General features: G+C 42.3%; 1 protein-coding gene across 21 annotated transcripts in view; it reads right to left on the reverse strand.

Annotated features, from left to right (window-relative positions):
* The window catches only part of LOC135219359 (trichohyalin-like), a gene marked incomplete at its 3' end in the record, with an annotated part of 284,115 nt that overhangs the window by 174,451 nt on the left and 87,719 nt on the right, over window positions 1-21,945 (reverse strand). For 14 of the 21 annotated variants that reach the window (XM_064256056.1, XM_064256066.1, XM_064256057.1 and 11 more), the window contains 6 exon segments: window positions 146-223; window positions 1,492-1,695; window positions 10,681-10,848; window positions 11,637-11,756; window positions 11,973-12,083; window positions 16,410-16,559. In XM_064256056.1, coding sequence (XP_064112126.1) covers window positions 146-223; window positions 1,492-1,695; window positions 10,681-10,848; window positions 11,637-11,756; window positions 11,973-12,083; window positions 16,410-16,559 — 831 coding nt within the window. 21 annotated transcript variants of the gene reach the window in all.

Consider the following 21,945-nt stretch of genomic DNA (forward strand, 5'->3'; position numbering starts at 1 on the left):
CTTGTTACTAAGCAGCCCCAAAATCAGTTATCAGAAGTAACAAAGTGTCTAGATGAACTGTATACTATACTGTACAAAAATAAGAGCTAAATACTCCACTGTACAAGTAGAGAACCATCCATACCTGAAAATAAGCTACACTTACTTGACATGTTTGTGTCCCTTCAGGCTTTGATTCCTTTTTAGACTTTCCTAGATCTTCTTTCACTGTTGTTAATGTAGTCTGGAAAACCATGTGTACATAACAGTAACTGAATAATATCTTTGCCAAATGAAACGCCATAGTATATTTCCCACTATGCAAGAAAGCATCCAAATTTCAACCCTGATTACACTTGGCTAAAAATTAAACTTACCATTCCATAATGTACACAATACTTTAGTGCTTCTTGCATCTCAGATGTAATGTAAGGGCTAAAGAAAAACAAAAGTACTCTACACAATACAAAGCTCTTGATAATTCTCCAAAATGATACTTTAAACAGTGAGTACAAGAAGAAAAATGAACAAATGCTAACAACCAACATGGCCTCAGATTCTTGCAGTAAAGCAAAAAATTTTAATTATTGGTGTCATCTCTGCCTCCATCATTATTTTCACAACCATCACAAATGATGCCATTGGGAAGATTAAAAAAAATTACTATCTCATTTCATATCACTCTTCATAAATATCTAAGTCCAATGTGACATGGTTACTTCCTATCCCAATTTTCAAGTACATACTATACATACTTTTGTGCTAAAACTGTTGTCAATTATTTTACCTATCAAGATGCCTTCTTTCCATGCTTATAAACAAGTTATAATGATAATCGTACATTGGTTACTAAACATGCTCTGATATATTTTCTTGCATTAACTTTCCTTAAAACATATTTTCTTGCATTAACTTTCTTTAAAACAAAGACATTCTTATATTTACAACTATTCATATGCTTTCATATATGTTCTGTGTATGGGGTAGGTGAGTGATGACCATGAAGCCACATTTTGCTCATAAAAATTAAGACTTTAGTCATGGCCAGCCATACTGTATATAAATACAGTGCAATGGAATGAAAGTGCTTTAAAAACAATTAATTACCACTTGCAAAAATGAAAGCAAAGTTTAATATTTCAATCCACTACTTTATTCTTTTACCAATGAATAAATATGGTTCTAAGCAAATTTCAAGGGCATGATGAAGGTACAGCATCTTGAAGGCCAGAAGAGCAGACAAATAAATGTGAATAGTTATTACACAACTGTGTACCAATAAATTTCTTGATTACTACACAGTAGTTTTATTAAGTAAAAAATCTAGCTAGTGTGAACAAGAAGTTAACCTTATACTACAGAGACTGAAACTTGTCTCAAAGTTCAGAAATTCAAGTACTGTATTCATTATGTATTTCCCCTATAAACTGAAATTTGTGAATGTTGCTACAATGACTGTAAATAAAGATATATTCACAAGGAGGAAGAGCACAATTCTAATGTGACCACTACCTTAGGACTTAATGAGGACACTTTCTCTTTCAGCTCTCTAATCTCCCTCCTTAGATCTTTAATAACTTCATTTCTGAGTTGAAGCTGCATCTTCGTTTCATGTTGAGTTTGCTCCAGCTCTTTCACCTGATCTTTCAACGTCACAATTTGGTCATGACGTTCAGCGACTTCAGATGTTAACACTGTGCGCAGCTCCACTTGCATCTACATTTGTGGAGTTTCATGGATTAGTGTTGTTAATAACAAGTTTGTAACTAGCAGCATCATTCAAAACTAAACAACTTGAACTTATATGGTTAGTAATAATTTTTAATGCATTCTATTAATTGGGAAGTCATAGAAGTATACATTCATATCAATCAGTGTTTTAGAAAATGTGAAGGGCTGCCTACTGTAATAGGAATTGCAATGTAAATCATCCACTGTCTTTTAATGTTCATAAAATATCTGCATACTATACAGTACTAGGGTACAGTACCGTATATGTATTAGTAAAATTGAAGGGGGTTTAACTTAATTTGAATACCTGTACTTTAGGATTACAGGTAACTGTAAATACTTTAGAAATTTAATTGAAAGAATCACATTATTGTCAGATATGGTTTATGTAAGGCACTATTTAAGGTCACATTTAAAACAGCAGCTTAATATCATCATTTCTGGGCTCAGCTCGTGTCGGCCTATGAAAGTAATCCTTAATATCATCTTTCTAGGTAAATTATCCTAAATTACCAGAGAAAAAAACAAAATTAAGAAAATGTCAGTAAGACTGACTCGCTCACTCTTAAAAAGAAGTGTCGGTATGATATAGGGGCGAGTGTGGAACACTACCACGAGACAAACACCAATTAGAACTTCCTTATCAGAATCCCCCTAAGAGAGAGCCGATACCAACGGGCGATGCAGCCTCTACTACTACTACTAGAGGACGCCACGGACAGCAGCGCCCCTAGCGGTCATCCTTAAATTTTAGCGCCAGCGTCTAGACGCAGATTTTACTTGTGCTATATTTCTCAGGATTTATCTCGTATTCTACGATGGAACGCTCAGCAATTGCCACGGCTAAGTTAAGTAACTCATAAGTATATTTTATCACAGTTTTTATCTTCCGGGTACCAGTATTTTCCTTTTTATAGGTCATATACGGTTCCCCGGTTGTCTCGTGGCGGCCATGCTGCCTCGTAAGAATTCCCGGTCTTCCATACTGGGACTTCTTATACTTATGGGCTTACTTTATCACGTTCATTGTTTTACATCGAGTTTTAGCTAGTTAGCCCTCTTACCATTCTCTTAGCTTGGTATTTAGGGCTATTATTAATTTTTATTCTGGCCCAGCATCCCGGCTCTTGCTCTACATCGGCTATCGCTGGCTCCGAGTAGGCTCCTGTTTCTTGGAATAGTTTGCCTCCTCCTGGGCTTCTTTCTCTTTTACTAAAAGTGTCTCTTCCACCTTTCGATGTATTTTATTATTATTATTTAGGGTGTTAGGCTAGCCTAGGTGCTTGTTCCATGTATTGGTACAGCTTGGTTCACGTGGCCCTACCACGGTTGTGTTGTTCGCGGCCTAGGCCACTGGTGGTCACGTGTTCCATAGCACCTTACCCTGCCCCTTCCCTCCCTCTCTGATGTAGGGAGGAGCTGGGGGACCCCTTGGTTGTCATAACAACCTCATAGCCTTCTCTCACGTTCCGGAGGTGCCGGGGGGTTCCGCCAGCAGGGGGTATAGGGCGACCACTATGAGGTACCGGGTCTCCATACGGGTAGTTGGTGAGGTGGGGAGGAGTAGGCCATCCCTTCCCCCTTTCCTCGCTCCCGCCGCGTTTCACCGGGACCTCTTTCCCCCCCTACCCATTACTCAGCCACCTCCCTTACGATATGAAAGGAGCCTTCCGTCGCAGCCGGGGCCCCTTTGGTTATAGGATATTGGCTCCGCTAGCGGGCAGGGTGGGTGCTATGGATGGTCGATTGCTTGCCTACTATATCCTTATATCTCTCCCCCTCTCCCCCGCTACCTGGAAAGGGAGCTTCCCCTTACCCATGACCTACGCACGTCTTCTAGTAGACGGGTGGAGAAAAGTTGGTTTTTATGTTGTTACTATGCTATGTTAAGGATATATACCCTAATTTAAGATATTTTACAATGAATTGTGTATTATATTTATGTTAATCAACCATCCCCGCCATTATCCGTTGTGGTTTCCATTACCACCACTCCTAGTTGGTTGATTCTTGTGCCTCCGCCACTGGCGGAGCCATAGCCTTTCTTCCAACATGGTTACCACACGTATTTTAGCAGGGTTCTGGTTTTATCTAACTTTATCGCTCCGGCACCAGCGGAGCATATGTTAGGCTGTAAGTGTTTACTTTGTACTCATGTACGTTTTCACTTACAGGCTACCAACTGCCAGGTCCTCGCTTGTAATGCGACGCTGCACGACCCCTGCGGACATGACGAGTGCAGGTCTCACGCCCCATGTGCCACCTTGTTCAACGAGTCTATCGTCTGGCATCCCGAGGCCTGCACTATATGCTACGACCTGGTCGATCAGCTGGTTGGTGGGGTAAGAACATTTATGAGGTTATTTATCAATTTACTAACACTTTTAGTTCGTAAGTTTGTTAACCCTGTCCGCAATTGGTAGCTAATTCAGCCTTTCTTTCAGGCTAGCGGTGTGAGGGAAGTCGCCCTCGCCACCCTGAAAGCGTGGTGGGCGGCTTTGGGAAGAACGCCGCCAAGGGCCAGCCCTACATATTGGATAGGAAGCTGGCCATCCAAGATCTTCCCTGCGGGCAAGTCGACGGGCTACGACCCGTCGATTTTTTTTGTTTTGGTCCCTTGTCCGCCGCCCCCGTGATAGCCGCCATCCAGCAAGAACTCCAGCAGTCGTTGGGGGTCGGAGCCGCCCAGGAGTCAGTTCCAGACGTCGCCGGCCTGGACCTGAATCTCGAGCCGATGGCTGGTAGTGAGTGAGGATTTGTTGGTTGAGGTAGGTTTGTCGGGCGCCCAAGGTCTTTCCTTGGGCGCTCCTGGATCTTCTCCTGTCCCTTCTTCTTCCGCCTCTTTCCAAGGCTTTCCGGGATCCGAGATCCCTAGCCGCACTCCCGCTCTCTCTGTACCTCCTAAGGAGAAGGGAAAGAGAGAACCGAAGACATTGTCTAAGACGACTTCTAGGAAGTCGTCTTCGTCTTCTTCGGCTAGGAAGTCATCGACTTCTTACGCCGACGCGGTGAAGGCTAAGCCAAGCTCTTCCCAGTCGAAGAGCTCCAGAGGCAAGGCTTCGAAGGAGAAAAGCTCGCGCTACCTCCGAGTCGTTGCCTTCTCCCGCCTCCGCTGCCCCCTCTCGGCTATGCCGGCAGGGTGGCAAGCACCAGCTCCTGCGTTCCTTCTCCTGTCTCACCAGGAATGATGGAGCAGGTAGGAGTGATGATTGGTTCCCAAATCTCAGCTTTGGGAAACACGCTTTGAATCAGATGTTCGCACAATTGTCGAGCTCTCTGTCTCAAACTGGACAGACGGTCCAGGAACTCTCGAATAGAGTAAGAGAGAATGAGGATCGGATGGTTGGGCTATCCCAGGCTCCTCCCCCAGTATCCCCTGCTTCTAGCACGGGGATTCTCCAAACTTCCCTTCTTAACGACTCCTTGCCGCTTTCTCTATGGAGAATCCAGGAGAGTAGCGGCCTACGCTCCCTTTAGGGAGGCGGGATGATTTCGATCCCGGAGTTTTGGCACTCGAAGGATTGAGGACTTCGAGTTCTATCCTCCGGGTCTGTCACAGCCTTTCATCGGGTATGCTAGGCTGACGCCAACGCTCTTACAAGGGAGGACAAGATCTCGAAGGAGTCAGTCCTCTACAGTAGAGATCACGCCCAACGGGAATGGGTTCACTGCCTTGAGGACTGGAGTGTACTAATACTAAACTCCAGGCCTATAAGAGCCCCTTCACTATTTTCGCCACGGAAGAGGAGGTCTCTCTTCCGTTCGCCACGAAATTGGTGAGAAGGCTCTTCAGGCAGTCCTCAAGGATGAGCCCGTTCCACAGTTGAGAGAGTCGGAGTCCACTTCTCCACTCTTTCCCGCCTTCGGAGAGTTATGGGAAAACCTGCCAGCTACTTTTCACGCAGGGTAAACTCAAGCCGGACTGCGCTATGGACCAGTTCGGTGAGAAGTTACCTAGGCTGCCGGACTCCCTAATCCAGGCAGAGTTCGATGCGCGAACAACTAGGTTTGGCAGGTCCCTTAACTCACTCATCGTCACGGAAATGGCTGCGCTATCTTACGCGAACGAACCGCTATTCAAAATCCTAGCAAAATCGCAATTTCAGACGGTTCTGTTAGACGCTTTTGACTTCTTCCAAGCCAGGAAGAACTGTCGGAAGCACGTTCTTCAAGAGTGCACCATCAGGCACGAGCCTAATAGACTCTTGACTGCCAGCATGTGGGGAGCGGATCTCTTCCCAGAGTCAGCAGTGAACGAAGTCCACCACGAAGCTGCTAGACTCAACAGAGCCTTAGAGCTAGGTATTTCCTCTAAGAGGAAACAGGAATCCGTTCCCACTTCTGGCAAGAAACCAAAGAAGGCTGGTAGAGGTTCCAGCCATATAAAAAACTCCAGCATCAGCAGCAGTTTGTGCAGGCAGTCCCAGTCACCCAACAAGGACAACCTGCTACATCTAAGCAAACTCAGCCTTTCCTCCTGGTGCCCCAGCAATCGCAACCTTCGACTTCCTATGCTATCTCGCCTGCCTTTAACCCTGCTTATGAGGCTCAAGGCTACTCTCAACCGAGGGGTAGGGCGAGAGGTTACTTTCGTCACCGTGGCGCAGGAAGGGGCACAAGGAGTAAGCAGTTCAGAGGAGGGCGTGGTGGCCAACCCGCCCATCAGCAATGAGGCTCCCCAGGTAGGAGGGAGGCCTGTTCCTCTTCCGCCACAGGTGGGGGTTCAGCAATTGGGCACAGAGCATAGTGTCCAAAGGATTAGGCTGGAGCTGGATCCAAGATCCTCCTCCAATCAAATCATTCCATCAGGTACCGTCAAAGGAATTGATTAAGATTACGCGGAAGAACTCCTTCAGAAAGGAGCTATTGCGAGAGTCAAAACATCTAAAATGTTTCAAGGTCGCTTATTCAGCGTGCCAAAGAAAGGCTCAAACAAAAAGAAGGGTAATCTTAGACTTGTCAAAGCTAAACTCTTTCATTCGTTGCGACAAGTTCAAGATGCTTACCCTCTCGCAAGTAAGGACCTTACTTCCGCGGGAGCCGTCACATGCTCCATCGATCTTACAGACGCATACTATCATATCCCTATAGCCAGACACTTCCGCCATTTCCTAGGATTCAGGCTAGGAAATCAAACATTCTCATTCAAAGTGATGCCCTTCGGTCTGAATGTAGCCCCCAGGGTATTCACAAAGATAGCAGAAGTGGTTGTACAACAATTGAGAGCTCAGGGAATCATGGTAGCGGCATACCTCGACGATTGGTTAATCTGGGCACCAACAGTCGAGGAATGTCTCAAAGCTACCAAAAAGGTAGTTCACTTTCTGGAACATCTGGGGTTCCAGATAAACAAAACGAAATCCAGACTTGTTCCGGAATCTCGTTTTCAGTGGCTAGGAATCCAATGGGATTTGTCCTCCCACAATCTATCAATTCCAGTAGCCAAACGGAAGGAAATAGCAAAATCTGTCAGGCAATTTCTCAAGTGCAAACAAACGTCAAGAAGAAACCAGGAGAGAATCCTAGGGTCTCTTCAGTTTGCTTCGGTAACAGATATCCTTCTGAAAGCAAGGCTGAAAGATATAAATCGAATTTGGCGGTCAAAAGCAAACTCCAAATATCGAGACAAGTTGTCAGTAATCCCACAGATCCTCCGCAACCAACTACGGCCTTGGTCAAAGTAAAGAACTTAGCCAAGAAAGTACCCCTTCAATATCCCCTCCCAATGTTAACCATTCACACGGACGCATCCCTGTCCGGGTGGGGGGGATACTCTCAGTTCAAACAGGTTCAGGGGACTTGGTCAGTTCAATTTCGCCAGCTTCACATAAATGTGTTGGAAGCAATGGCAGTATTTCTTACTCTGAAGAGACTGCTTCCCCCGAAAAAGTCTCATCTAAGGCTAGTTTTGGACAGTGCAGTGGTAGTTCATTGCATCAACAGAGGAGGGTCCAAATCCAAACATGTGAACATGTCATGATAGCCATCTTTGCATTAGCAAGCAAACACAAATGGCATCTGTCTGCCACTCATCTGGCAGGAGTAAGAAATGTGATAGCAGACGCCCTGTCCCGGTCAGTCCCTCTGGAATCAGAGTGGTCTCTGGACGTCGGGTCATTCCAGAGTGGGTAAGCCGGAGAGTCCCAGGTCTCCAAGTGGACCTCTTCGCCTCACAAGCAAAACCACAAGCTCCCTTGCTATGTGGCCCCCAACCTGGACCCTCTGGCTTATGCCACGGACGCCCTGTCGCTGGATTGGAATCAATGGAGGAGAATTTATGTTTTTCCTCCAGTGAATCTTCTCTTGAAAGTCCTAGACAAACTAAGGTCTTTCAAAGGGATAATAGCTCTGATTGCACCGAACTGGCCAAGAGCAACTGGTATCCACTTCTTTTGGAATTGGGTCTCCGACCTCAACGGATCCCCAACCCCAAACCCAAACTATCACAATCAGTACAAATGAGGACTGTGTTCGCTTCCTCAGGAACTCTCCAGACCCTAACTTTCTTTATGGACTTCATGAAGTTTGCGGCTAATAAAGATGCTGACATTGATCCACAGAATATTCTCTTCCTAGAATCAGATAAAAGGGAGTCAACCATTAGACAATATGACTCAGCTGTTAAGAAATTAGCATCTTTCTTGAGAGAATCGAACACTACAACCATGACAGTTTAATTTGGCTATATCCTTTTTCAGATCTTTATTTGAAAAAGGTTTAGCAGCTAGCACGATTACCACTCATAAGTCGGCTTTGAAGAAAATCTTTCAAGTAGGTTTTTCAGATAGATTTGACTGAATCTTATTTCACATCTATCCCTAAAGCCTGTGCTAGACTAGACCTTCTCAGAGGCCTACTACAGTTTCATGGTTCTTAAATGATGTTCTCAAACTAGCTTCAGATACTGACAACTCATCTTGTACATTCATAATGCTCCTGAGGAAGACATTATTCTTATTAAGCCTAGCCTCAGGAGCGAGAATTTCAGAACTGTCGGCTCTATCCAGGGATGCGGGTCATGTGGAATTCCTCCCATCAGGAGAAGTTCTACTTGCTCCGGATCGTAGCTTTTTAGCCAAAAATGAAGATCCTCTTGCAAGGTGGGCTCCTTGGAAGGTTATCCCACTTCCACAGGATCCTTCTCTCTGCCAGTATCAACTCTTAGAGCCTTTCTATCTCGTACTTCTTCTAGATCCTCTGGTGCTCTCTTCATGAGAGAAAAGGTGGTACTTTGTCAGTTAAAGGTATTAGACAGCAAATCCTTTACTTCATTAAACAAGCCAACCCTGAGGTCATTCCCCCCCCCCCCCCCCAAAAGCACATGATATCAGGGGAGTAGCCACCTCTATTAATTATTTCCAACATATGAACTTTGAGGATCTTAGAAAGTATACTGGATGGAAATCCCCGACAGTCTTTAAACGACATTATTTAAAGTCCTTGGAATCTTTAAAGTTTTCAGCAGTAGCAGCGGGAAACATAGTTTTCCCCTGATACTGCTTAGTAGTTGTAGTATTAATCCAGGTCTCTTTCTACCTACTTCAACCAACATGCCTCAACCTATCACCAGGCTACTCATCATCATAGCCTTAGCCGTTGTGTGTTGTAGTGGTTTGTCCCTTATTTTTTTTGCTAGGGACAACCACCCTTGTACTGATATGTACTTCAGTGGTCCTACCTTATTTTTATGCTAGGATAGGCCACAATATTTTGTATAAATTCTCCAATTGGATTTGTGATAACTTCAGTCACAATGTGTTTGTACATATTTGAATTAATTGTATTAATTGTATTAATGATGGAATTGAGTGTATCTACCCTTATTTTTATGCTAGGGTAGGACACATGTAGTATATAATTGTACTTATATGTTTCTAATTAAGTAATTCAAACATTTCCTTATTTTACATGCATATTTATGATTTTGTTACTACCATTTAAGTACTATAAGTTAGTTTAAGTACTTAATTTGTATGCTGTATTTGATTACTTATATTATATCCATCATTTTAATATGTTTTTCATTTTTCCCTTTTCCATCTTGTCTGTTTTCTCTGGTACTCTTTCATAGGCCGACACGAGCTGAGCCCAGAAAAGGGATTTTTGACGAAGGAAAAATCTATTTCTGGGTGATTGGCTCGTGTCGCCCTATGAAACCCATCCCTTTTTATGGTTTGTTTTCCCCCCCCCTTGCAGGACAAGATGTATTTATGTTTTATTTAAGGATGACCGCTAGGGGCGCTGCTGTCCGTGGGCGTCCTCTAGTAGTAGTAGTAGAGGCTGCATCGCCCGTTGGTATCGGCTCTCTCTTAGGGGGATTCTGATAAGGAAGTTCTAATTGGTGTTTGTCTCGTGGTAGTGTTCCACACTCGCCCCTATATCATACCGACACTTCTTTTTAAGAGTGAGCGAGTCAGTCTTACTGACATTTTCTTAATTTTGTTTTTCTCTGGTAATTTTAGGATAATTTTACCTAGAGAAAGATGATATTAAGGATTACTTTCATAGGGCGACACGAGCCAATCACCCAGAAATAGATTTTCCTTCGTCAAAATCCCTTTTTCATTACCATACTATTGATAATTAATATTTTTAACATGAACTCATATTATACACTTCAACAAGTACAGTATATTAGCAAGATACCAACATTTAAAGACAGCAGCTTAATGCCATTTCTTTTATTACCATACTGATATTTAATTTTTCTAAAACATCCCCACATTACTAAAATTTCAAAAGAAGTCATTAATACACAGATAACTGAGCTTAAACTTGAAGTAAATTTTACATGCAGCAAATCACATTCTAATTACAGCACTAATCTAAATCAGAGGGAGAACTTTACAGTGCTGTGATTATCCAGCAAATCATTTCTTAATTACAGGAAAACCATGCTTCTGATATCAATTACAATCATTCACTTCCAAAAACAAAAAAGGAAATAAGTGCTCCAAGAGATGCACAAACCTGCTGGGACCTTGAGAGCTGATCTTGCAACATGTTAATGGTTGGAGCACAAAGTGAATGTGTATCTTGAAGGGCAGAATGCTGATCACGTAACTGCTGACATTCATCTTCCAACTCTGCCAACCGGCTTGCTAAGATGTCTATGTTTTCACTCAATTGTGCCTCTACCTACATCAAAAGTAAATCTATTTTAGCTGTTGTTCAGTAAGTTCACACACGTGAAGTTTAAACATTTCAAATTAAAGCAGAGAATACCTTGAAAATAATGGGGAATTTTAATTAAGAATTGGTCTTTGTACAGCCTCAATACCATTCTGGGTAAAACTCAACAGCCTCTCTTTGCAGCAGACTAAATCCAATTTAGATTTTGCTTATCAATTTTTGACCGACATGAGAGAAGGAAAAACTTCCACTCATCATACACAAGGGCATTTATTAAAAGATTAGTGTATGGAGCTAGTACAGTATAAGGAATTAAGCAGCTGATCAAAACATAGTGTACAAGGAATATAAGAAACAGTAACAGACTGCTATTTAGAAACCCATCCCATCTTCCATAATGCTTCCACAGTTGCCATGAAAACTTTTGAAAGGGCAATCTTTCAAATGCTAAGGAAACAACTGTATATCTCCGAGAAGACCTCTTACTTATTAGGGGTTGTTGTGGTGCTTTTGGGGAGCTCAATGTCAAATGTGAACCCCCATCAAAAGTTTTGATTTACGCAAAGATGAAATCAAGAACAGGAAATTTGATAAATGAATAATACTGATAAGGTATAGGGCATTACGTTTTAAAAAAGAAAACATAATAAGCTTCGTTTTATTCTATGCATCATTAATCTATTAAATTGCAAGATTAAAATGAGACCTCATTTAAGTTATGGATTTACAATATATTAAGTTTAAGACAAATTGCAATGCCAAACCAAAACAAAATTGAAAATTAGTATCCTTACATTGTTGTCCCCCATTACTGTGGAGTCCATATCACAGAGGGATGAAAAAGATCCTCGTAGAGAATCTTTCTTAGATGCTTTACAGAGGATATGACGGAGCACTTCTTCCTTTCGAGTAACCTTTGCGACAAAAATAAAAGGAGAAACTCAATATATCAAGTACTATGGATTCTTTCTAAATAAAAATTAACATACTGTCTTTACATTAGAAATACGTATTATGGCAACGACTGTACTATATAATAAAAAGAAACACAATACAGGAAAACAATTCCTTTGAGAGCCTTATAATGATTATTTTACAGTTACATAATATCTACTATACATACTACCAACCTCAATACTTTCATGTTTACTCTGATGACGAAGTTCTTGAAGGTTATGACTAAGACGACCAACTTCTGCCTGGGATTCAGCAAGTTCATGATGAATTTCTGTGAGGTGCGCCTGCAAGTGTACAAAAGTATGCAGAGATAGATTCAGCTTTGGTCAATTAAGTCTAGTTCATGATGACCATTGTCAGATGAAATGCTGCATAAAATGACAATTTTATAATCAATTTGTATTTTTCATAGCTAACAAACCTTCGATCTTAACAATAGGATAATCTTCTAGTGCCAGCTGGAAATCATTTGAAAATAATCAAAGATTGCAAAGCAAGGAATCTGTGGCATCTGGCAACAACTTCCTTAGAGTGTGGATGCTCGCATTTGCTCTCCTCCTGCCCAAGCCGATTTCTTTGTTTTGCCTGCAATTCATTATGTTTTTGAGGTGTGTGCCTTCTGTGTGTTATCATGGATTCAGCCAAGAAAACTAGGACCCGTCAACGCTTGCGTCCAGGAGTCCAAGGATTTCCCTGTTCCAGGTTTTTAGCTTATTCTCTGACTGACCCCCATTCGGCTTGCAGTAGGTGCCGTTCAAACTTTTTGTAATATAACTAACCCTTGCCCTCAGTGTCATTCCTGGCCTGTGTCACAGTGGAAGAGTTTCTACAAGAAGTAGTGCCGTAGGATGGCTACTTGTCCTTCTTAGGAAGGTTTTTCACCTCCCCGAGTTGACAATGCTACTTTCCCTTCTTCCAGAATTTTTCCTTCTGCTTTGTCTTCCTTTATTTTCTTCCACTGATTCGTCTTTGAAAGTATCGGCAGTTACGCTGGGTCATATTGTGTACATAACGTTGTCCCCTCTCTTGTAGAAGGAGATCTCCCCTCCCGGGAGATAGGAGACGACGCCATCTTCCTCTTTTGTTTCAGATTCAGATTTGCACAAGATGGCAGCTGTAATGGCTTCCCCAGGCCTGTGGGGTAAACCCCCTCCTTGGAATGCCTACTGTCGCATTTCATGGCTGCTCGCTTTCCCACTCTGGCTCCCCCAGCAGTTCCCCCTTCTTCTGGTCTCCACTACTTTGACTCACAAGTGCTTACCATCAACAACTATGATGAATCCTGGGTCATCCTATATCTTGCTGTCAGTGAGGCCATCAACTAGGGCTGCCAGTTCGGATGCCATGACGTCACTCCCAGTAGCCTTCCCCCCTGTGATGTCAGCCTCGTTGACTTCTCCCTCTGCCTGTTGCTGTGGCGTCACTCCCAGAGTTTCTACCAAGAAGCGTTGTAGACCAAGATCCACTTCTCCATCACCTTTTCCTCCTCCTTCCCCTCCTTTTTGAGTCAGATGTTGGAAGATTCAAGACTACGTTATTTCTTCTGAGAGTGAGAGAGGTGTTTCGCCATCTTCCCAGCATGGATGTGTCTCCCCCTACATGTATGTGTAAGCGTCCTAGTTTGTGATGAGCTTTCCTCTCATCAGAGTTCTCAGGCTACTTCATCATCTCCTCCGCCTAATCGAGTTCATCGCAAGGATGAGAAAGCTCCGATCAAGAGGTCAAAGCTACTTCCTTCTTAGGTTGCTGATCCAGGTCCTTCCAGGAGTTCTCCTCCTCCAGAGCCTGCAGCTTCTTTACCTGTTCATCTTTCCCACACACGTGCTAATGTCGGATGTGAGGCTGTTGTGGTCATGGATTTAAGACTTTCACCGAAGGTTGGGGTGACCATCTTGAAGATCTTCTAGTCTCAAGTGTCTGGAATGCAGAGGACAAGCTGCTCCACGTCAACATGTTGGAGCTGAAAGCAGCTTTCCTGGGTCAGAGGGAGTCCCAAGAGAGGTTGGAAGGTCACTCAGTCATCTGACATCAGACAACACTGCTGTGGTGGCCTATGTGAAAAAGCAGGGGAGGCTGGTGGTCCCTGATCCTTTCGCCTTGGCGGAGGATGCTCTTCAGCACCCTTGGAACAATCTAGAGGTGTACGCCTTCCCTCTGTTCTGCCTGATCTGTCAGGTCCTGAGCAAAGTAATGAGTTCCAGGAACCTCAGGATGAACTTAATGGCTCCTCTGTGGCCAAGGCGGAGAGGTTCCCAGACCTTCTGTCTCTTCTGTCAGCAGTTCTGAGAGAAATTCCACCTTAGTACAACCTTCTTTGCTAACCTCATGTGCAGAGGTTCCACCAGTCGGTAAAGTGCCTATCTCTTCATGGCTGGAGACTGTCAAGTATCTCCTCTAAGCATTAGGCTATTCTTGCAAGGCAGCAAGTTAGATGTCCAGCTCTCTAAAGAGGTCTGCATCAGCAGTTTACCAGGGCAAGTTGGCCATCTACTGTGATTGGTGTTTCTTTGCACTCAAAACTTCTGTTTAGCAAATATATAGCAGTTTTTCTGATCTTTCTCAGAAGCAAGAAAGGTCTATCCATCTCTGCTGTCATAGGCTATAGGGCTGCCTTGGGGTTGCTTCTATGCCTGAAAGGCATGGACATCACTTCCTGGGAGATTTTGATGTTGGCCAGGAGTTTTGAACAATCCTGTTCACCGTGAGAGCTCAAGCCTCCAGCGGGGGATCTTAACTCTGGTCCTGAGTAGTCTCACTCGAGCTCCATTCGAGCCGCTGTGTTGATCATCAGACAAGGATTTGACTCAAAGACAGTTTTCCTGTTAGCCTTGGCTCCCTTGAAGAGAGTTGAAGTGCTTCATGGCCTGAGTTATGATGTTAAACACAGCAGGGGTTGGGGGTCTGTGGCCTTTGAATTTGTCGCAGAATTCGTGGCTAGGACTCAAAATCCCTCGGTACATGATGACAGATTTACCTTGTTTTCGATTCCCTCCCTGAATGAGCTTGTGGACAGCAATCCGCAGGAGTTATTGCTTTGTCCTGCCAGGGTTCTGTGTTGGTATCTCAAAAGGACTTGTCATCTATGGCCTGGATGATGTCGTAGACTTTTTGTTAGCAAAGACCAAATCAAGAAAGAAATGTCCAAGAATACCATTTCACCCTGGCTTCATGAGGTGATTAAACAGGTACACTCCTCACCTTGAAGTTCTGTCACAAATACTGAGCATGTGCGAGCACATGACATCAGAGGATTGGGTTCCCCTCTGTCTTTTAAGAACTTGAATGCAGGTTCCTGGCTTTGGCAAACCACTTTCACTTCCTTTTACCTGAAGGATGTTGCCTCCAGGTCCTTGGACACTTTTTCCTTGGGTTCGGTGGTGGCTGCCCAACAAGTTGTGTAGCTCATCTAAGGCCCCTGGTGGGACAGTTTGCATCTTACATATCTTAGGAACAGTTTGTATCTTATACATGTATATTTTACCTAAGATGATTGTGTGGAAGAGTGAATGAGTGAGTTGGCTGGTCTCCTTTCTATTTTTCCTTTTTTCTTCCTATGGGCAGGTTGAAGAATAGACACATCATACACTGGAACTGGCTGCCATACGGCATTGCTTTTTTATTGATATTCCATACAATAGACAAATCTGCTTCTCAGTCGCATTTACTCCTCTCTCTAGTAAGGGGATGGAGGAGTGGTGACAAAAATCTTGTGACCTACATGGTTTGTTGCATGAACAGATAAAGAGTTCTCTTGGTCTTTCATGGATGCAATGAGTCTGGACATGTATCATTGTGTTTAATCCCAGAGGGCTGAGTTTTTAGATACTTGCATATCTATTCTCTCATGGACTCCGACCCCCTTCTTAAGAACTCAAACTTCTAGGAAGGATGGTCAGGTGGGCTGAACACCCAGTCAGTTCAGGGTATTTGTACACCATCAAAATATAAGTCTATCCTATTGCTAAGATGTTAAGACCAAAGGTTTGTTTTGCATATGAACTAATTACAAACTTTTAATCAATTTGTATTTTTCACAGCTAACAAACCTGAGGTCTTAACATTGATTTGCCCACCTCTAGCCAATCCTCTCATATCCTGGGATGGAAGAAAGACTAAGTGCATCACGGGATGCAGACATGGTCAGTGACCAGTCTTTACCTCGTATATATGCAATGTTGCTAGATGCCATAGATTCCTTGCATTACAATCTGTGATTGTTTTTAACCAGTTTTCAGCTGGCGCTAAAAGATTATCTGATCATTAACACCTCAAGTTTGTTAGCTATGAAAAATACAAATTGACTTTACAGTAAGAAGCACAATAAATAAAGGAAGAGTTGCATGAAAATTCAAAATCTCTTTTAAAAGGTATTCACGAATGTTGTCTCATCCATGATCCTAAAAAATATATTGATTGACAATTTCTTGGAATAACTGTATCATTATTTAACTAACTAAATGGTAATTAGATTATTACTATTATAAATCACTTCATCCAAACTACTCAAGAGATTTATAAATCTCATAAGCTTCTACCAATGAATTTTTTATTGAGGTGAAAATCAGAGCATGATAAAGCATATGCTGCATTTGATGATTTCAATAACTAACCTGTAAATCAGCAATTTGTTTATCTCTTTCTACAAGTTGGCAGTTGATTTCTTCATGTGCAGTTTGTGAGCATCTTAAGTCAGCTTTTAATTTCATGATCAGGACATCTTTCTCAGACCCTCGGCTACCATATATACTGCTGTCAGCATCCTGTAACATGTATAGTCCATTGCACTGAAAAAATCCACTCTTTTTGTTTTCTAACACTCCCAGTTTAAAAACCACATGATTTAAAAGCAATTATGAAGGCTTAAAACATATACACCTGATTCTATCTTAACTGCTGAAGGTGGACAGAATCCATAACTCAAAAATGACATTTTTACAATAAAATGAGGTTTTGTATATACATACTTACCCAGTAATTACTTATAGCTATAGTTTTCCTTGTACAGCAACCTCAATTCAAATTTTGTGGGTAGCGCTTTGACTGCTCAGTGTAGGTATACAGTGCTCTCCCCTAACTGCAAAACTAGGAACAACTCAGCTAATCCACCTCATTCTGTTTCATGCATAATGTCTTCAGAGGGGAGGAGAGAGGGCTCTGATCATGTAATTACTGGGTAAGTATATACAAAACCTCATTTTTGTGTAAGTGTCTTACCCAGTCATAACATGTAGCTGATTCTACTCCAAAGTATTAAGTCATTTAATGAAGTTGAAATAGAAAAGTTGTTAACACTGAAAGACAATGCTTGTCGCTTCCTATCAGCTAAGAGAGCTACTGCAGATGGATACTGCCTATGGTTGGTGTTCATTTTACTCGCAGTGGCGTGGCGGTATAGCCAAGGGTCCCCTCCTAATTAGGGGGAACTTTGCAGTGAGGGGAATGCTCCTATGGCTAGTGAAGTATTATGGGTACCCACCCTTACCTTGGGCACAGCACCAAAATAAAAACAACCAGAAAACATTGACACCTACACTAAAATAAAGTCATGACCCATCCAGTGAGAGTGGTGGGTGCTCCAGGTACACTGTACCCCCTGGCTCTTCAAACTCATCACCTTACTGAAAAGGTGAAGAGATGAGAGAACATCCTGTGCTTCCTTCTGCGATGCCATACCAGTTACTTAAAATGGTCTAAAGGTATTGAAAAATTTCATCACTTTTTAAGCTTACATACAAAATATAGAAAAAAGCGACGATCGCTTTCACCTCTGGTAATTTGATAATAGAATGGGTGTAAAGAGCAAATAGCGTCTGAAAACTAAGGAGGTAGAGGCTGTTCTTACACCCTTAGCTTCGCTTCAAGGTATGTACAAGGATTGGGGAACTTTCTGGCCATTCAAGAGCTTAAAAATAACAAATGTCCTCAAAGTTTGGGTTCTAGCTACCCTTCCATACATACATTCTATTTAGTAAAACCATGCTATGCTTATTCATGCTTCTCTTGAATATAAGTAATGATAGTAATACAGAGTAAGAAACAAATTAATGACATTTACTGCTGGCTCCATTCCAAACTGCATCCCAAGCCCTCTGGCTTTGTGATTGTGTAAAATTTGAGTTAACATCACAAAACTTTGAGGAGAAGTTGGTGAACTCAAGGGTTAACTGATGAAAATGGCCCCCAAAGGAAGTTATTTCTTGATACCACACATAAAATAAAGCCTATGTAAGCTTGGTTGCCAACGTTAATAAAGACTACACCACTACCCTTAAGTGAAACCTAAAATTGGCAAAGCAATTGGCTGGCTGGAAATTAACGCTGGAAATTAACGATGATCACTTCATGAGAAAACTGTGCCAAAGAACTTAGATGAAACAGGAATCTGTCCGGCAATCCTATTCATCACCAATAAACTGCAGTAGCCTCCACTCTTCCAAAGTCACTTCATAAAAATTCTATTTACAACTGACCTTCACAAACGACAATTTTTATGTTCAAGTTCAAGGAAAGGAACCAGTCCTAAAATATGTCATTTTTGAAAACATATGGAAGAATTTATGAATAAGTTTATTTACCAAAGACTTTATCTTTTATGCTCATAAGACATACAGCAATTAACTCCCAAAAACAAGAATCAATTACTTTAATAAAACATGAAGTTGAGTAGTAAAAAATATCTATATAATGGACAAATAAAACCAAAAGAAAAGGGAATTATTAACAGACTGAAAAGTCTTTGTTCTAAAAGACATGTAAATTGTGACTGACAACTCCTTGGCAAGGACGAAATGTTTAGTGTGAACTGGATTCTTCAACATCACTTTGTCATCTACTGAAGCCTATTTATTTATTGTGGGTTTCAAGAAATGCCCTGAAGCAGAAGTTACATTGACAAGGATGATTTTGTCTAATGATGAAGAGGAGCGAAAAGTTTTTCAAGATAATTCTACTAAACGGTTAAAATTAACTAACTGCACCGAAGAGTGTCTCAACATTGCTACTAGTATCCCATTACTCTTATCTGTTTAGTAAAAAATTAAACTAAGAAGTAATAATCAATAAAATAAGATTAATACATCCCACATAAGAATATCTCCTTTTTGAATAACAATTGTTACACTGATAACCTTCTCCTTGAATTTACATACTGAATATGGCAGGCAATACTATTATCATGCTGGGTTCAAGAATTGAATTAATTCCAGAAGTCATCTGCAAATGGAGGAATTCCTAAGTTTGAAATAAAATTTAACACTCCGTTGCTAGTCTTGGTGGACTAAGTCAATCATTTTTAACCTATCCTAATTTGACAACTTTCCAAAACTGGGATCCACTTCATAACAAAGGTTGGATTTCTGCTCATGTGGCACCACTTGAGCTAGCAAACTGCTTACTCAGTGAAATGGACTAATTTGTAAAAACTATAAAAATGATATTGTTATTGTACAATAAAGTTTCATACATACTTACCTGGCAGATATATACTTAGCTATAGACTCCGTCGTCCCCGATAGAAATTCGAATTTCGCGGCACACGCTACAGGTAGGTAGGTCAGGTGATCTACCGGCCTGCCGCTGGGTGGCAGGAATAGGAACTATTACCTTCTAAGGACAGATTTTTCTCTTCCACCTGTCTCCTGAGGGGAGGCTGGGTGGGCCATTCAATCGTATATATCTGCCAGGTTAAGTATGTATGAAACTTTATTGTACAATAACAATATCATTTTCATACATTCAACTTCCCTGTCAGATATATACTTAGCTGATTGGCACCTTTGGCGGTGGGTAAGAGACAGCTAATTACTGATTAGACAGGTAAACAACATACGTTGTAGGTAATAGATAAATAAAACCTTGGTTCCTATGTGTTTAGACGAAGGGTTGACTTCCTAGCTATTGCTAGGTGTCTGCTTCGTCTCAAGAGCCTCAGCGAGGATGTGACCTATGGCTAAGAGTTCTTGTAGATCTGTCGAATGGGGTTTCTTATCCACTTACTCGACAGAATCTAATGGTCATTTGTTGTCAATGGGGGGTCTTATCCACTTACATGACAATACACCTATGCCTAGGGGCATAATTAATGGAGCACAACACGATCCCGATCACCTGATCCTAACACGAGGGTTTGTGCTTAGTTTGAAAAGAGCTATCCCCAAACTCCTTTCAAACAAACCACCAAAAAAAAAAAAAAACACTATGTTAACATAAAAATTAACTCACTTAGTTAAGGATCAGCAACGTATCCGTAACACATAAAACCAAGAGAGAAGGATCTCTCGTAGGTCAACTTGACCTTCATGCAAAGGGAAGTCAACACAGAGTTGCATCTCCCTTAAGTTACAGCTAATATGTCCTTCACGACATATTGTTATGTAACGAACAAGAATTCATAAAAGCTCGCACTTCAAGCGCTTTTAATTCTCAGCTGTTTGAAGGAATCATCAAGTCATTCATGAAGTGCTTTTAGCGATCACACTTATTTCAAAGAAGACCAGGGCTTCCTTTGAAATGGATCTTTTCTGGATGAAGCCTAGAGCCTGGCTTTGCGCCTGGTGGCGCCTCGAGTCTGGTTGGAGCCTCGAGCCTAGCTGGAGCCTCGAGCCTGGCTGGCGCCTCGCGCCTGCCCTGACACTTGGTTGGCCGCCAGAGCTCCTGGAAGGTGCTTTTTGCCTGACTCATGGCTGGCGCCTCGCGCCCTGGAAGTAGCTTCGCGCCTGGCTCCAGACTGGCACTATTTGGCGTCTGGCCCCCTGGCTGACTTCTCTCCACTTGCTGGGGCTTCGAGCTTGGTAGAGTCCCGATGATTGTCTGGCGATGCCCACATCAGACACCTCTTATTCGTTCTGACTTGTTCGCCTCCAGCGCATCTGCGCTAGGTTAGGAGGGCCCCCTCTTTCTTTCTTCATCAGACAATTGCACAAGTTTTGTTCCTTTGAAACTGTTCTGCCCTTCTGGCGTTTTTTACGCCTGTTTTGGCATTTGGCGCCTGGTTGGCGCTACATTGTCCGAAAGTCCTGAACTCCACAATGGTTTATCAGGAGATTGGAGAAGGGTGGAAGAAATTCTTCCACTTTGAGCTTCTGGCCTCTCCGGCAAGGGAAGGTGATTGTAGTAAACTACATCCATTAGACGATAGGACATCTAACAGTACGAGAGATAAGTCTTCCTCCGAGGAGGATCCTTCTTGAATCCTTCCGTTGCTAACGAGATCTCTTCTTACTTGCTGATGAAGTTCCTCGTTGCAGAATCTTCCCTATCCTTGTCCGAAGGAAGGGAAGGGGCTTGGAAGTCGAAGGAGACTCCGAGCTGAAATTGGGAGGATTCCTGATTTCTAGCTCTTTACTGTAACTCTCTGAATACCTTCTGGGAAGCATTTCGAAACCCTCATCGCATCCCAAAGACTTTGTAGGCAAAACCGTTTAAATTTAAAACCATCTCTTCTTATGTAGGTGAAAACGTAAGTACCCTGCCTGGGGCAACGAAACTTCTATCTGAAATCGTTGAGTCAGGAATAGAGGGTTTTAGTTCTCTTGCCAAACATACTATGCTGGCAAGAACCCATTGCCGAGTCTCCATTAAACCTGATGCGAGATTCCAGTGCACAAAAAATTCACTTGTCTTCTTGGTAGTTAAGGGCCAAGAAGAGAAAAAACAAAGAATTTCCCTCATAAAATTTCTCAAAGAAGTTTGATGAGGAGCAGTTCCATCTTGTCGGAACACGGAATCTGAAGCCACAAAAGATCCCATTCGAAGTACATGATATCCTACTCTTGTCGTATTGAGGTATCGTATCAGATCCCGAAGATCTTAATCCTCTGCTATCTCTAATTCTCCTTGTATAGACAGAGTATAGCCTTTTACTGTGCTCTTTGATAGCAGATATATATAAAGTTGATTCTTCCCTCTGAAAAGGAAGAAAAAAACCTATATGTGGTTCACAGAGGTATCGGAAGAGGACAGTTTCCTCTTCCATCAAACACGATCTGCAGCAATTCTATGTCCTGGCTATGACTATTGTCATTCACCTTTAAAAATCCTCTCAGTTCATGTCCACTTCTGGTCATCTGCACGAAGACTGACTCAGAGTGGAGAGGTTGTTAAGGTCCATTTGTAATAGATGCTTATAGAATATTCAGACTGTCTTGG

This window comes from Macrobrachium nipponense, chromosome 1 (assembly GCF_015104395.2).
Source record: "Macrobrachium nipponense isolate FS-2020 chromosome 1, ASM1510439v2, whole genome shotgun sequence".
Lineage (NCBI taxonomy): Eukaryota > Metazoa > Arthropoda > Malacostraca > Decapoda > Palaemonidae > Macrobrachium > Macrobrachium nipponense.